Source organism: Chiloscyllium plagiosum, unplaced genomic scaffold (genome assembly GCF_037043375.1).
Source record: "Chiloscyllium plagiosum isolate Xiang-an unplaced genomic scaffold, Cpla_swu_hap1 HiC_scaffold_12, whole genome shotgun sequence".
NCBI lineage: Eukaryota > Metazoa > Chordata > Chondrichthyes > Orectolobiformes > Hemiscylliidae > Chiloscyllium > Chiloscyllium plagiosum.
Genome location: NW_028270150.1, coordinates 79,635,680 through 79,653,679, shown reverse-complemented (window position 1 = coordinate 79,653,679; position 18,000 = coordinate 79,635,680). Strand labels below are relative to the sequence as shown.

The window sequence follows — 18,000 nt, the reverse complement described above, 5'->3', positions numbered from 1 at the left end:
GGTGGATTCAGGAGATGATTAATCTGAAACTTATCAATAGTTAATTGTTATTCTGAGCGGCACTAGCATTTCTATTATTAGCTCAGGTATGTGTTATTTCACGAGGGAAGCATGGCACATATTGGGGAAAAAAAAATCCATAAGACCAGAAGGCAGAGGAGCAGAAATTAGGCCATTCAGCCCTTCACATCTGCTCTGCCATTCAATCAAGGCTGGTAAATTTCTCAACCCCATTCTCCCAGTAACCTTTGATCCCTTTGACAATCAAAAATCTACTTATCTATTTCTGTCTTAAATATACTCAATGACCTGATCTCCACAGCCTTCTGTGGCAGTGAATTCCACAGATTCACCACTCTCTGGCTGAAAAGTTTCCCCTTATCTCTATTCTAATAGCTCTTCCCTTTACTCTAAGGCTGTACCCTCGGATCCTAGTCTCTCTGACCAATGGAAACATCTTACCAACATCTACTCTGTCCAGGCCATTCAGTATTCTGTAAATTTCAATTAGACCTCCCCTCATCCTTCTAAACTCAGACCTGGAGTCCTCAAACGTTCCTAATATCTTATGCTTTTCAATCCTGGGACTACTCTTGTGAAACTCCTCTGAACACGCTCCGGGGCAGTATATCCTTCATGAGATATGGGACCCAAAACTGCACACAATACTCCAAACCTGGCCTTATAGTACCTCGGAAGTACATCCCTGCTTTTATATTCAAGTTCTCTCAAAATAAATGTCATCATTCTATTTGCCTTCCTAACTACTGACTCAACCTATAAGTTTACCTTGAGAGAATCCTGCACTAGTACTCCCAAGTCTCTTTGCACTTCAGACTTCTGAATTTTCTCCCCATTTGGAAAATTAATTTCAAAGGTTCTCTTCAAATGTTTTAAAAGAAAATCTTTCACAAAGTAAGTATCTGCTCAATAAAAATGCTACAAGCATCATTACAAAATGTATGGGAACCTGAGTGCAAGAATTTTTAAAACCGTTAACTATAGGAGTTATAGTTATTTATGAAATTAGATTGTAGTTTGCAAGCTGACAACTCTTCACATGCTGAAAGATGAAAATTGTAATTCTTGATAGGGAAACTCACTGTGGGTGCACTATAGGTGGGGAGGGAATGTCAGAGATTGTAGAAAAGGAACTTACTTTAAAATAAGTCGAGCTCAAGGAGAATAATTGTGACACTGGATGGTTTTTCACCCCAATTTTCTTTTGTCAGATATTAAGAGATAACCAAAACTTTGATTAGAATTCTTTACTCCTAAAGAGAATTAAACTTAAAACAAAAGCAAAATATTGTGGGACCTGAAAAATAAAGCATGCTGGAAATAGTCTGCTAGGTGGTACCAATGGAGAGAAAGAAACAGTTAATACTTCAGAGTTTTGATCTTTCATCAACACCTCTCTGGACGCAAAACAGCACAAAACAGTGACTGTAAACCAGCGAATTCTGGGAATATTCAAGATAATGGGAGGAGATACTTAAAGATGAAAGGTCAGATGAATAGAAAAAAAAAAGATTCAAATAAACAAATTCCTTGATGGTTTAGTGCAAGTAAAACCCTTTAAAAGGTCAAACCCTTTAAATAGAGGCAACAAGTACTTAGCAAAATAGTTACGATCAATTTATAAAGCTGGGAATTAGGCAAATTCAGAGGACTGTTTGTGCTGCATCATAGGAAAGGCAACAAGCCAAAGAGAGTATTCAATAGAATTATCACAGAATAGGAAATTGCAGTTATTAGGTGAATTGGTGATGCTTCAATGTATTTTTTCATGGGATGTGAGCACCATTGCAAGACCAATATTTGTTGCCCATGCCTAATTGTCCGTGAACAACTGGTAGCAAGCTTTTGAATTACTGCAATCTGTCTGATATAAGTATGCCCAAAGTAATGTTAGAAAAGAGTTGATGAGTGTAGGAACAGCGATATATGGTAGCTGCAAGTCAGAATGGTATGTGGCTTGGAGGGAAACTTTGAAGTATTATTGTCCCCATGAGCCTGTTACCCTCATTCTTCGAGGTGGTAGAAGTCATGAGTTGAAAAGGTGCTGTCAGAGTAGCCATGGTGAGTTGCTGCAGTGCTGGACAGGAGAGGGTAATCCAGTATCACTTCCTATACCTACATCAGTACAAGTTGGTCTGCCTGGCTTTAACATTTATAAGGCAGTTTGGTTCAGTTGAATAAATTACAGGGTGTGTCAGAGGGCACTTAAGAGTTAACCACAGTTCTGTGGCTCTGGAATTACATGTTGGCTAGAATTTAAGGAAGGCAGATTTCCTTCCCTAATTAATCTAGATTCCACAAGCTTCTGTGATGAAATTTGAAGACATCTGTATTCCACCTATTTTCTTTCCCATTGAGTTGGGAATTTGGTATTCACATTGAGTCTTGAATTCATGTAACAACACAGTTAGTACAAGAAAATAGAAAAGAAAAAAAACTTTTGAAATCACAGCAAACTTAATTAAGACTTGAAATGAGTTTTAAATCAATGAATCAATTTTTCAGGAGGTATTCATGGAAAAGCTAATAAAGTTTGAACTTAGATAATTATTTTGGCATTTCCACAACTATTTCTTGATTTTTTTTTCTGCATTCTTCCTAAAAGTCAGCTTCACCTTTACATTCTCCAATTCATCTGTTCTGACAATTCTTCTCACGAATATCTGAAAATATGTTTTATTTCAATTGGTCAAGAATGTCCTGTATTGTCACTGCACAATTTTCAAGTCCTCACTGCTCACAATGACAGATTCATAGAAAACAGCAGGTAGCAAATTTAACTCCCTTATGTCATTCCCTTGTTTAATTCCAGCATTACTCATCAGTGTTGTAACTCTATGATGCCCTTATCTTTCTACTTAATATCCTTTCTAGTCAGATAATCTGCACCTTTCCAAATCTTTACATAATTCAAATGAATTTCTCTTTGGCACTCAATGTTGCAATTTTCCAATAACTTACCCATTGTTGTTCTGAGGCAGATTAGATAGAATACTTGACCAGATTTCTCTTTCTCACAACCACTCAGAATTTCAAAATAGTTCCATAGGAATAAATTCTGACTTCAAAAGGTCTCAACTTCCTAAGTACCTTGCAGAAACTTAAAATCTTAGTTAATTTGGTTCCTCAAAACATTAATTCTAATTGCTGCACTGAAAAACATTCACTAGAAGCCATCTAATCTACACCATGATTTGGAGGAGCCAGTGTTAGAGTGGAGTGGACAAAGTTAAAAATCACAACACCAGGTTATAGATAAACAGGTTTAGTTGGAGACACTAGCTTTCAGAGCACTGCTTCTTCATCAGCTGGTTGTGAACAACCTGATGAAGAAGCAGTGCTTCAAAAGCTAGTGCCTCCAAATAAACCTGTTGGACTATAACCTGGTGTTATGTCAGTTTTAACTTAATCTACATCAATTTGTTTTCCATTGGGAAAATTCGATTCACAGTTGAATTTACTGATCTCTAATGAAGATTTAAGAAAGATCACAAACAATAAAGTTGAACGATTGTCAAGGTTGTTTATCTATTGTTTTTTACATTTTCCATGTGGAAGCTCCTTACAGATACTGATTTTTTGCACTAACTTCCTACAGATAGCTTCAGCTACCCTGAAATAGGCACCAGAATTTACAAGCTAGCACATTTTAAAAAAAAAGTGACTTTCCCTGAAAACCTGCAAATGGTTGTACTTATGATGTATCACAAGTACAGTCATCAGGTAAAATTTATTGAAGACAGAAGATATTCATTCTGACGAATAGTAATAGCTTGGATTTAAATAATATTTATATAATTCCTGTCAATTGCAAATGTGCAAAGACAATACATCAGAACTCCAGTTTTGTGGACTTCAAGAGAGAAGCACAAATTCTAATTAGTAGGTCTATAATTAAGTGATTCAGATTTGAGAGATTACATTCATTATTAGGGATAGCATACTTCATACAAGAAATTGGAAATGCTGCAAAAGCGTTTTTCAGATACACTCTACAAATCTGTCACACTTTTACCAGTTAGCTCTACTCACTCAAGTTAAAATTAAAATACATGTTATAAAAACCACATCCAAAAAATAGGAAGAGGCAGATCACTAAATATACCAGGAGACCAGTTCTCAAAAATAGCAACAAAGATAAACATTTTATGTATATCAGCGACTGCATCACTCCCTTACACAAACTGCACGTGTTTTAAATAATTTGTCCAACAGATACCATTAGAAACGGTAATAAAATGGATATAGGTATCTGCAGCATGTCATTTTGCAGTTGTAAAGGGAGCACATTAAGTTTTAAGGATAGGTCTAAATCATTGGTGTTAAAACCTGAAACTAATTTTCTGTACAGAAGTTGTCATAAGTCATGTTTACTGCCATCTACTAATTTATATCTCCTGAAATCTGAAGCTTTACAAATGAATAGATACATGAAATGGAAATCTTAACATTTATACAAAATTTTATAATGTTCTCATATTTTTGTGCTATTCACTGAGTCAGGCTGATTAAATTTTGGCACTCAATCATCACCAATTTATTTAATTGATAAACAGTAATTGAGCAGAAACTCTGATGCTTCATGGAGCTAATATCATGCTGACATTTACTGTTATGAATCACAGGAGTAGGTACTATTTGAGTGAATTACCAGCAGCTGACCTGAAAAACTATTTCCAATCATATATCAATTTTACTTTCCCAGAGCTATGGATGAGAGGGCAGGAGAGTTTATTGTTTACTGTTAACTTTAAACATTTGCATACATATGTTTGAAGTTAAGATATTTTATCAAACAGGTGCAGAAGGCTGAGCAAGCAAATATTTAGCAACTTTCTATTGTCTAACATTTCTGCTATTTGTCAAAAACAGCTTCAGTACAAACATCTACTGCAACTTGAACTTGGTTTTCTAAACAAAAATCAACTCTCTTAAGAGAAAGTTCCACATGGAACATCTGCTCCTGGATGGATTTATTTTTAAAGCACAATGGGGACTAAGAATCAAGAGGCATAAATAGACATACAGAGATCACAGTTAACAATTAAGACCATGTCACAATTCAGTAAAATCCTGTTTTCTTTACACGTACTCTGTGGATTGGTGTACCATTACCTAGTGGCAGTAAACATATTTCCAATTGCTTGAGCATCAGAATCAGTGTGTTAAAGGGAAGTATAAAATTTTTAGCAAAATGATAAGTTGGACTATAAAAGTCAAATATTGCTGGAAATCAAACAGGAACAAAAAAACTTCTGAATGAGCTCAGCAGGTTCGGCAACATCTATAGAGACAAACAGATCTAAATCATTAACTTTTGAAAATATTTGTTACAGCTTGCATGCAAAGCTGGCTAGGTTCGCATTTATTATTCATGCCTAATTTTACAGATGGCAGTTAAGAGTCAACCACTTTTTTGTGAGTCTTGAATCATACCGCAGGACAGCCCAAATGTAGTAGATTTCCTTTCCGAAAAGGACATCAGTGAACCAGATGGCATTTTATGACAACTGACAGCAGTTACTTGTTTGCCTTTACGCTAGATTTTTATTCCAGATTTTTAGTGAATTCAAATTTCACCAGCTGCCATGGTGGGATTTGAAAACATTCCCCAAAACATTAGCCTAGGGTTCTGGATTGAGTGTCTAGTGGCATTGCCATTAGGCAACCACCTGCCCCTAACTGCATAACCTGTAAGACTTCAAAATAAATTTATACTGATTAAATTCCTGTTAATTCTTTTCATTTTTCAAACTGCTTCACAATGACCTATAATCTAAGACTGTTTACTGTATCACATCTCCATAACACTGGACTCCTTTGGGCTATAAAAATTCCATAGCCACCTGATGAAGGAGCAGCACTCTGAAAGCTAGTGTTTCCAAATAAACCTGTTGGACTATAACCTGGTGCTGTGTGATTTTTAACTTTGTCCACCCAAGTCCAACACTGGCTTCTCCAAAACAATGACCAAACCAGCTTACTAATCACATTAAATCTAATATTAAATGCACTATTTACAGACAATAAGAGGAGGACATGCCATACCTCCATGGAGTGATACAAGAATATCCAGGGAACTGCCTGGTTCGAAGCTGCCATTGCTTGGTTTCACTCTGTATTTCTCTGGAGCTGTTGTTCTAACCTTGTTTGGGGAAAGAGGAATAAAAAAGGTAGACGGCTTGAATAACACTATCACTTTATTCTCCATTGATCTCTGGGAAGCGATTTTTCCCGACATGCTACATGTACTATTTTACAGAGAAATAACTGCCTAAAAGCATTAATGCAAAGAAGATCCATTTTATAAAAGGTATTTTTAAGCACTTGACATTAATTGTTATACACAGCTTCAAATTTTTCGAAAAATGTTTAGAAATAATGTTCTAATACTGTATTGAATTCAATTAATAAAGAAGTGCACCCAGAACTCAAATACTTTGCACTTACTCAAATTAAATTCTGAAGGTATGAGTAGCAAACTTCTGTCTTTGAGGAGAGAATAATGAAAGCCTCTTTGGATAGTCTATTCTGAATGGTATACTGGTTGTTCCCACTCCTCAGATTCAAGGACAAAGTCTAGACTGATATTTCAGCCCAATACAGATTTGAATGTTACAATGTCAGAGATTTCTTAGATAAAAAGGTTATTACTACGAATGATCCCCCTGCAAATATTTAGCAGGGGAGCTCACCAAATCATTATCTGATGTTAAGATAGATTACTTGCTATTATCGAATTGCTTTTAGTGGAACATGCTGCAACTAAATTGGCTTCTTTATTTCTTAGAAGACTAAAAGTTTCTAAAAGTAGTTAATAAAAATCAGATAATGCTGGAGAAACTCAGATCTGGCAACATCTATGGAGAGAGAAGCAGAGTTAAATGTTCAGGTCCAAAGACTTTAAAAGTAGTTAATTGACTATAAAGCACTTTGGGACATCCAATGGTGAAGAAAGTAGTAATATAAATTTAAGACAGAATATAGGAGGGACGGGTTAATAAGTTTGTGGATGACACTGAAATTGGCAGTATAATGTGCATTGAAGAAGATCATCTAAGATAATAAGGAGATTTGATCTGTTGGGTCAATGGGCTGAGTGGCAGATGGAGTTTGGATAAATGTGTGGTATTGAATTTTGATAAAACAAACAAAGGCAGGACTTATACAATTACTGGTAAAGGCTTGGGTCACGTTGCAAACAGAGAGATCTAGGGTTTCAGGTGCATAATTCTTTGAAGTTTGCATCCTGTATAGATAAGGTGGTTAAGAAGGTGTCTGCACGCATGTTTTCGTTGATCAGACCTTTGAGCATAGGAGTTGGTATGTCATGTTGAAGTTGTACAGGATGTGCCGTTCTGGTTGCCACGTGTTGGAAAGTTGGGTAGAGTAATTGTGTATGGGGAGGCAGGAAGTTCGAATTTGGCTTTTGTAAAATTGTAAAATGCTAGGTGGGGGGGGGGGGGGGAAGCATTGTGTGGTCTCTTTAAAAGATGGTGTTTTTTCTGTTAGAGATTAAAATTAACATCTGTGAGCAACAACTTGAGTTTGCAAGGACAGAGCCCAAACTTAAATGTTTGTATCAAAGGCCATACAGTTAGCAGGCCAAGCAGCAGTTTTTACCAAGACAACAGGCTTTCGAATTTAACCCATTTGAACAAAGCACTTAGATACCAAATACCTATTAAATTTAAATCTGATGGTTTTGATAACATAGGACTAATCCAATTGTAAGAAATACTGATATGTCATCATGAGTATAAAAGAAGGGGGCAGTTGGACAAAGATCCCAGAACAAGCTGCCATCAGTCAGAGCTAACAGTCCTCAGCTCTTGACAGAGAATCGCTGACTGTCACAGTCATCTATGCATTAGAGAAAGCATCATCTAAATAATAATGGTACTAACAACGGAGAAAGTGTTCCTGACAGAAGCAAAAAGAGAGAAGGCACAGAACATTCTGGAAGACATGTAACCTGACAGTAATTTTGAGAGTCTAAATTTTGTTTTTTTGTATATGAGTGGGACAATATTTATTATAAACATTAGAATCTTGTTTTATTCAGGAATAGATGGTAGTTATAATGGATTTATTCAGTTTGATAATAGTTTAGATAATTTGTTCACTGTTAGAGTTAGATAAATAAATTGTTACTTGTTGATTTTGGAGTGTCAGGGATTTATTTTATTCAACCACTAGAAGGTGCTGAAAAACAGGTTACACCACTTTTCACACTTTTTTTGTTACAGATTATAGGGAGAGGCGGGTGTTTTGGTTTCAGTTCTTAGAGGGAGGGGGGGGGGGGGGGGGAGGTCAACTTCCCACTTTATAACACCTGCGAGAAGAAGGATATCATTAAATTGGAGAAGGTTCAGAAAGGATTTAGCAGGACGTTGTTGGGAATGGAGGGCTTGAGTTAGAAAATTAGGCTAGGACCTTTTTCAATAGGGGCTTGAAGGGTGACCTCAGATTTACAAAATCATGACAAGCGTAGATAAGGTGAATAGTGTGGGAGAATTCAAAACTAGGGGACATATTGTTAAGGTGAGAGGAGAAGGTTTTAAAAAAGGACATGAGGGGCAACCTTTTTACACAGTGGTTCATGTGTGGTTTGAACTGCCAGAGGAAGTGGTGGATGCAGGTACAACATTTAAAAGAATTTGGATAAGTACATGAATAGGAAAGTTTTGGAGGGATATGGGCCAAATGCAAGCAAGTGGCACTAGTTTATTCTGGGGACATGATCAGTATGGACTAACTGGACTGAAGGGTCTGCTTCCATGCTGTATGACTCAATGACTCTATAAGTAATTGTAAATGTGAGACCAGATAGTATTCACGCAATCATTTTGGAATAAGTTAGTTTATATGGAAAGACACTATTTTGGGAAAAATATGGATTTTTGCCTTCATAATAGCTTCACTTTCACAAAAGTGATAACCAATTACCAAGAGATAGAAGCAGTGCTAGCCATGTGAGCAGAGTCGGCTCCACCATTCTAAAATCAAAACATTAACAGCAAAGAATAGTTGATTTTCTATTTCAACTCCACTCTTCTATCCCATGACTGTTACCCTTCCACTTCCTTAGTATCCAAAACAAAAAATCTCAGCTTTGAATATACTCAATAACTGGCCATCCTCATCTCTCTTGGGTAGAGAGGTTCAAGGATTTGCAACCTCTGAACAAAGGAAATTCTTCTCATCTCAGTGCTATGTAGCCTCCCCCTTATGACCATCCTGACTGGAGAGCCCAATGACTCAACATCTGCCTCGTCAAACTCTCTCAGAATTTCTGAAGTTTCATTGGTATCCCTATTTAGTTCTTCTGAACCTTACAGAAATAGGTGTACTATTCTCAATTCTATAACTACACAATTAAAAACCTTTGTTTATATTGGTAATTAAACATGATAGCTTCTTTACACAAATAATCAAATTCAACTCCACAATGATCACTAAGCTAAAGAACTTACCTTAAATGCTACAGGGTTTTTTGTCACGTTGGTAAGCACTATCAAACACTTAGTTTCTCCACTTTCTTTAGAACCAAACTGAATATCTTCAGCAGGACTATTTTTAAAACAAAATCAGATAATACATGTAACTGTTTGGAAAGAAAGTTAGTATGTCAGAAGAAATTTCTGCAACATGCAAGTTATTCTTTGGTTTACTTCCTCTGTACCCTACATGGAAGACAGAGCTCAGCATATATACCTACCAACATTTTAAATCAAAAAACTAAGATTCAAAACTTGCATAAGACTTTTAAAAGGTTAGACAAGAAGCAGTACAATGAATGACTCAATATTTTTCAGATGAATTAAAGCACCTTTACTGTGATGTAAGATTTGAAGACACAAAAGCTAAACTACCTAGTACCAGTACCATTTCAACACTTGTGTTGCACTTCATTTGCTTCATACAAAGTGGTGAGGGACACAGAGGGTTCCTTCCTCAAAAAAATAGTGCATAATAAAAGCAACAATAGAGCTGAAGCCGCACTCAGTTTAGATTGGAGGTCTAAAGTTGACTTTTCAAGCTTTATTCCCTCAAGTCAGAATTACTGAGCTGATATGCACGTTATAACAATTTTCAAATACTGTAGTACATCTACTTTGAAAGTCATAGTCCTATAACTGCACACATCTCCAATCCCACAAGGTTTAGCTGTGGAATTCAATAATGCCTGAATGCAGACATGGACAATTGCAGTGCACAATTAACTTGCAGTTATAACGACATGCAAACTTCAGACCACATTTTCACTTAAAAGAATGTAGCTTATAGCCAAAATTAAATGTGCTGTTAAGTGGCTGCAAGCCGAGCTGCAAATTTGACAAACACAAACAGGAACTCAAATTAGTTTGAGTTATTTAAAGTCACTGGTCTCCCAGGACAGGTGCATCTTGGCCTAAGTATGTGCTGAAAGTAACTGTTAAAGAGTGAGTTTTATCTGGGAAGAAAAAAAATTGAAGAAAATACTTTAAGATTTTACTAAGTGCAGAGGAGGTAGAGGCAAGCAAGAGAAATATCCACAGGAATCTGTCTAGACAAAATCTTGCACATTTCAATAGTGCCTCTAATAACTTAATGCAAACAACATCAAACTACTACTAGAGGGGATCAGTTAGTATGCACAGTGTAAATATGATGAATCACCTTATGTGTAGCAATGGTCCCCTGAACACTGTTTGTGGTTTTTTCATTGATTTTATCTTTAAATCCAAACGTTCAGTGTCGTCAAAAGAAACCTAAGAAATAAAAGAAAATCATAGCCTGCTAGTGACTAAGATCTTACATTATGATATAAGCATCCCATTGAACTTTCATTCTACAATTCATTTAGAAAATGCAAATTTAAAGTGCAAAAAGCAGTAACTGATGATACAACACAAGAAAAAGTAATCAAAGCAAACAGTCAATTCAATGTTTTTACATGAAAACTAAAATACATACTTTACTAAGGGAAACAACATACTTGTTGCACTATGTAGCATCTCACTTCATTGTCTGGCACCACAGCCCTTATATACAAAAAATGTTATGATATCGTTCGATATGGTTTTGATTTATTAGGTGGTCAAAGTATAGATTTTTGGGTGAATATTATAATCACAACAAAACAGGAATAGAAAACTAATTCTAATGGTAACTAATGAAACATTATCTCAATCATTGCTTTAGGTAACAGCAATTCCCTGAGTAGTCTGTTGGAAAAAGGAATTAAACTTTTTCACAGCTACTCAACAAAAACTGACATGAATTTATGGAGTCAGCTTGCAGAAGTGAAAAATAGATGACTTTGCCATACCACATTTATATTGCTGATCATAATATATCAAGATAATCACAAGACTTGCTTTAATGAATCAGTTAGGAAGATGTACAATCAAAAACATAGTAGTTTTTGTTAAATACCCTCATGGAATAAGGGCATCACTGGGAAGACCAGCATTGATCATCCAGCCCTAATTGCCTTTCAGAAGACAGTGGTGAATCGTGTTCCTGAATGCAAATTGAAGGCATGCTAGACGATTTCTGAGGATTGCCAACATTGTTCGAATCTGGAGTTATATACAGCCCAAGTCAGCAAAGGCATTAAATGGCATTAGTAAAACAGCCGAACAACAACAACAATCTGGAAGATTCACAAACAATCCATTGTCAGTTTTAATATCAGAATTATTTAATTAACAATTTGATTTGATTTCCCATCTCGCGTTGCTCGGATTTGACACATCTTTGAATCATTATAGTCAGAGAGACGTATAGCACGTAAACAGAACCTTCGGTCCAACTCGCCCCTGCCGACCAGATATCCTAATCTAAGTTAGTCCCATTTGGCAGTACTTGGCCCATTACTTGCTAAAGCCTTCCTCTATTCATATAACCATCGAGATGCCTTTTAAATGTTGCAATTGTACCAGCCTCTACCACCTCCTCTGGCAGCTCATTCCATACACGTACCACCCTCTGTGTGAAAACGTTGCCCCTTAGGTCTCTTTTACATCTTTCCCTTCTCACTCTAAACCTATGCCCTCTGGTTCGGGACTCCCCCACCCTAAGGAAAATGCCTTGTCTATTTATCCTATCCATAACCCTCATGATTTTATAAACCACTTCACCCTTCAACGGTCCAGAGAAAACAGCCCCAGCTTATTCAGCCTCTCCCTATAGTTTAAATCCTCCAACGCTGGTAACATCATTGTAAACCTTTTCTGAAGGGCTTATGCCCAAAACGTCGATGCTCCTGCTCCTTGGATGTTGCCTGACCTGTTGCGCTTTTCCAGCAACACATTTTTCAAACTTTTTCTGAACCCTTTCAAGTTTCACAACATCCTTCAGAGTCCAGATCTCTGGATTTCTAACCCAGTAACATACTGTATTGCATAATTCTACTGCAAGAATTGCAAGAGTTTAATGACCCCCAAGTTAAACATATGTGTCATAAGACTGCAAAAGGAGTAGACTGCTCAATAGAGTTGTGCAAGGGATTCTACACAAGAACCAATAATTTATTTTTCAACAAATCCCATATAATATAATGAAAATACCAGTGTTGCACAATGGTCCTCAACACATTAGGAGGGCAAGAGAAGGCCTATTAAGTTATATGTCCCCTAAAGGTTAATATGTTAATGAGTCAAATTAAAAACTTTAATTTGTACCAGAATTCCTTCCTATATGAAAGTGCAATCATTAGAAACAGCCTGAAGTAAATTACAAAATTAATTGTTGCAGTTTGGAGAAGAACATTCATGCACGTACAATTGTAACATTCTTCATTATTCTTATGCTCTCTCATATGCAAAAGAGCAAAATAAGTTCTTAGTCCCTCAAACCGGTGCTGTAATTTTATTAGCTGGTCAACACCCCAGTTGTATGCAGCTGACATTGGTCCATATACTTCAATGCTGTAATTTCAGAATAATTCAGTCTTTAAAAATTTCAATTGATCGAATATCCACATCTGTATAAGGGAGCAAATTTCAAAGATTTACAAGGATGTTGCCAAGGTTGGAGGATTTGAGCTATAGGGAGAGGCTGAACAGGCTGGGGCTGTTTTCCCTGCAGTATCGGAGGCTGAGGGGTTTACAAAATTATGAGGGGCATGGATAGGATAAATAGGCAAAATCTTTTCCCTGGGATCAGGGAGTCCAGAACTAGAGGGCATAGGTTTAGGGTGAGAGGGGAAAAGATATAAGAGAGACCTAAGGGACAACTTTTTCACACAGAGGGTGGTACGTGTATGAGCTGCCAGAGGATGTGGTGGAGGCTGGTACAATTGCAACATTTAAGAGGCATTTGATGGGTATATGAATAGGAAGGGTTTGGAGAGATATGGGCCAGGTGCTGGTAGGTGGGACTAGATTGGGTTGGGATATCTGGTCAGCATGGACAGGTTGGACCAAAAGGTCTGTTTCCATGCTGTACATCTCTATGATTCTATTTGTGGGGAAAGGAAAGGCTTTGTGATTTAATGCCCAAGATCATCATTGTTTTAGACGCTCCAAAAAGGAATAATTACTTTATCGTTCCTGTATGGAGTCTCCTCATCAGTTTGAGAAACATTGATTAGATCACCCCTTAAGGTTTTAAAGTTATGGAAACACAATGCGAGTTTATGCAACTTGGTCTCTTAATTTAATCTTTAAACTCTGGTGTTTACTCTGGGAATGTGCAAAGTACGCATTCTGTGGATGATTAATGTTCCCCAAGATGAGGTGCCCAATATGGAATACAGCACTTCAGCTTAGTCTGAGTCTCTGAACAAACAAGGCAGAACACCTTCTATTCTAATTCTAGCCCCCTCAAGGTAATGACTACTGTTCACTTTTACATCGCTTTTTGAATATGCGCACAAACTTTAATGATGGAGATTTAAATCCCTTCACTCCTCCACATAGTTGGTTTCTCTCCATTAAGAAAAGTCTTATTGGTCTTTCTTAAATCTAAATTTGATGACTTCACACTTTCTCACATTGAACACCATTTGCCATATTTTCATTCACTCAAGTTCCAGTTCCATCCACACAAGTTGGCATGCCTCCTGTGGCATGCTTAATTCTCAAAAATAATTTCCCTGTTGTTTGTCCCAAAACACCCAGTTTTTTGTTAAGAGGATCACTTTGCACTGTCTGAAGGCTGGTCAATCACTGATGGCCTTTATCTACTTTTCTTTGCGTAAACTTTTGGCTGCTGGTTGTTTATTGGTGATTACCCTACCTGACCAGTTGTATTCATAGAATCATACAGTACAGAAGTAATCTATGCTATCACAATACATGTGAGCCCTATCACATACATGGATTCGGAATGTTGCAATTTACAGCCAAATGTGTAAGAATTTTATGAAAAGTGAACAAAAGTTATTATAACAGCAAGCTCAATGATCACTACTTATTCCAAATTGCCTGATTAAACTAGACAACAAATTAGATTAAGTACTACCTTTTTTTGTTTGTGCAAGGGCTCTTCAATACTGTTAACGTCAACAGTTTCCTTGCTATCTCCATCTCCCTTCTCTTTGCCATCCAGTTCATCTTCACCAGGGATTGGACCATTTTCACATATAGGTGTTTGAAAGTCATCATCGGGCAATGGTGGGTAGCTATATTTAAAAGGATCCTAAAAAGAGGGAGTTATATCAACAAGAGTTCTACTTGAAAAGTCAAAACATGCAAATATTGTTGAAAAGTCCTGAGCCTTTCGCTATTAAATGGTGGAAAATAAATTGATTTTCTCATTCATTCAGTTATAAATTGCAGTAAAAACACTAACAGTTTAAATGCTGCAGAATGTGTGTTTTAATTTTCAAAGTAAAATGTGATTTGAAACAACGGTTCTACGTATCAGCAGACTGCTAAACATCAGATATCTTAAGTGGTCATCTATTTTTGCTGTAGTCAACACTAGAGATGGAAATATTGGAAAGTAAACACATTTGTCCATAAAGGACAGCAATAGTTTAGGAAATCAACTGCAGCCTTGGGAAAGCCGAAGGAAGGCAACATATCAGAAATGATGGCAAAGACTGATAGCAGCAGCTCAGGGATATGACTGGATGCAAGGTCAATCAATACTGCAAGACCAGTCAACACAGCTTGAGAGAACATGACAAGAAAAAAAGCAGAATCCTGCAAAATCTGAATTAAAATCCCAGAGGAGCTGGAAATACAGCAAAAGCTAGATCATTCAGTGACTGAAATCATGAAAGGATTCTATCTGAATGTGCAACCCATCTTTCCAAGTGCTGGAGGATCCCTGCATTTCATTTTCACACGGTGAAACAGTACTTTTCTTTTGATAGCCTGTCTCAATTGTTTTAGCTGGCAAGGAAAAACATACCTTACCTAATTTTTACCAATCTGCTGGCTGCAAGTGCATCGGTTTACGACAGTATCAATAAAAATGACAGCCAACAAATGCTGGCCACCTATTGACAACCACATTCTGAGTAAATTTTAAAAAACTCATAAAAGAGTCCCCCAGGTAAAGTCTGATTTTGACAGTGTCACATCGCTTTCTAAGAAGAGTCAAAGAGGAGCCCAGGGAATTACAGACCAGTTAGCCAACATTTGTGCTGGGAAAAATGTTGGAGTCCTTAATCAAGGATGGGGTAACTGAACACTGAAAAATTTCAGATAATCAGGGGGAGCCTGACAGGGTGACAAGTACATCATGCCTGACGAATATCACCTAATTTTAAGGTGACTAAAGTAGTGGACAAGAGAATGTCTATGGATGTTGTCTATGCAGACTTTATCAAATATTTTCTGAAAATCCCAGCTGTGAGGACATCAATTTTGGATCAAAAAAGGATGGAACAGGGTACTTTCCAGAATGTATGAATTAAATATAGTGGATCTCTGAAGAGACTTGGGCGGTCACATAAATAGCTCTTTAAAATGTCACAATCAGGTGCAGAAAATAATCAAGAAAGCTAACAGAGTGCTAGCCTTTACATCTAGCGGACTGAAGTTAAAGGATGCATAAGTTATGCTGCAATTAAACAAAACTTTGGTTAGATGCCACTTGGAGTACTGACAGCAGATCTGGGCACCACACCTTAGGTAGAATACATTAACGTTGTAGGGAGTAGCTTTACAAGAATGGCACTGGACTTCAGGGTTAAGTTGTGAGGACAGATTTTACAAAGATTTTACAAAGCCCCCTTTCTCAAGAGTTTAAAATGTTAAGTGGTGATCTGATCGAATTCTTCAAAATATTAAAAGGAAAATACAAGGTTTTAAAAAAAAATTATTTCCACTGGTGGGGGCTGCGGAACGAAAGTGCACAGTCTGAGAATTGGGGCCAGACTGTTCAGGAGAGATAAAAAGGTAAAAACAATGACTGCAGATGCTGGAAACGAGATTCTGGATCAGTGGTGCTGGAAGAGCACAGCAATTCAGGCAGCATCCGAGGACACTGACATCTTCTACAAACCCACCAACTCCCACAGCTACCTGGATTACACCTCTTCCTACCCTACCTCTTGCAAAAATGCCATCCCGTATTCCCAATTCCTCCGCCTCCGCCGTATCTGCTCCCAGGAGGAGCGGTTCCACCATAGAACACACCAGATGGCCTCCTTCTTTAGAGACCGCAATTTCCCTTCCCACGTGGTTAAAGATGCCCTCCAATGCATCTCATCCACATCCCGCACCTCCGCCCTCAGACCCAACCCCTCCAACCGCAACAAGGACAGAACGCCCCTGGTGCTCACCTTCCACCCTACCAACCTTCGCATAAACCAAATCATCCGCCGACATTTCCGCCACCTCCAAACAGACCCCACCACCAGGGATATATTTCCCTCCCCACCCCTCTCCGCCTTCCGCAAAATCCGTTCCCTCCGTGACTACCTGGTCAGGTCCACGCCCCCCTACAACCCACCCTCCCATCCTGGCACTTTCCCCTGCCACCGCAGGAGCTGCAAAACCTGCGCCCACACCTCCTCCCTCACCTCTATCCAAGGCCCCAAAGGAGCTTTCCACATACATCAAAGTTTTACCTGCACATCCACTAATATCATCTATTGTATTCGTTGCTCCCGATGCGGTCTCCTCTACATTGGGGAGACTGGGCGCCTCCGAGCAGAGCGCTTTAGGGAACATCTCCGAGACACCCGCACCAATCAACCAAATCGCCCTGTGGCTCAACATTTCAACTCCCCCTCCCACTCTGCCGAGGATATGGAGGTGCTGGGCCTCCTCCACCGCCGCTCCCTCACCACCAGACGCCTGGAGGAAGAACGCCTCATCTTCCGCCTCGGAACACTTCAACCCCAGGGCATCAATGTGGATTTCAACAGTTTTCTCATTTCCCCTTCCCCCACTTCATCCTAGCTTCTAACCTCCCGCAACTCGATCCCCTGACCTGTCCGGACTTGTCCGACCTGCCCAGCTCCTTTTCCACCTATCCACTCCACCCTCTCCTCCCTGACCTATCACCTTCATCTCCTTCCCCACTGACCTATTGTACTCTATGCCACTCTCTCCCCACCCCCACCCTCCTCTAGCTTATCTCTCCACGCTTCAGGCTCTCTGCCTTTATTCCTGATGAAGGGCTTTTGCCCGAAACGTCGATTTTGCCTGTCCTCGGATGCTGCCTGAATTGCTGTGCTCTTCCAGCACCACTGTTCAGGAGAGATGTCAGGAAGCATTTCTGCACACAAAGGGGGACATTTTTTTGAATCTCTCTTCCACGAACTGCAGTGAATGCTGGATCAGCCGTTATTTTATCTATTTCAGATTTAAAATTTTGTTCAGCAAGGCCATTAAGGAGTAAAGGTAAAGCCAGCTATATGGATTTAGGCTATGATCTCACTGAGACACCTCTTGCAAGCCCTGTGCAAGCCAGTGAAGCATTTCAAAAAAGGAAAGCCAGGAAGAAACATCTGGATCAGCAAGAATTAATTCCACTGAAGTTGCGGAACAACGACTCCACAATCTTACAATTTTTCTCATTCATCCA

General features: G+C 38.4%; 1 protein-coding gene across 2 annotated transcripts in view; it reads right to left on the bottom strand.

Annotated features, from left to right (window-relative positions):
- The window catches only part of mospd2 (motile sperm domain containing 2), an 85,114-nt gene that overhangs the window by 24,093 nt on the left and 43,021 nt on the right, over positions 1-18,000 (bottom strand). For both annotated transcript variants that reach the window (XM_043700564.2, XM_043700565.2), the window contains exons 9-12: positions 14,476-14,652; positions 10,684-10,775; positions 9,498-9,594; positions 6,070-6,166 (exon numbers count right to left, since the gene is read on the bottom strand). In XM_043700564.2, the coding sequence (XP_043556499.2) occupies positions 6,070-6,166; positions 9,498-9,594; positions 10,684-10,775; positions 14,476-14,652 (463 nt within the window). The remainder of the gene's footprint in view (positions 1-6,069; positions 6,167-9,497; positions 9,595-10,683; positions 10,776-14,475; positions 14,653-18,000) is intronic.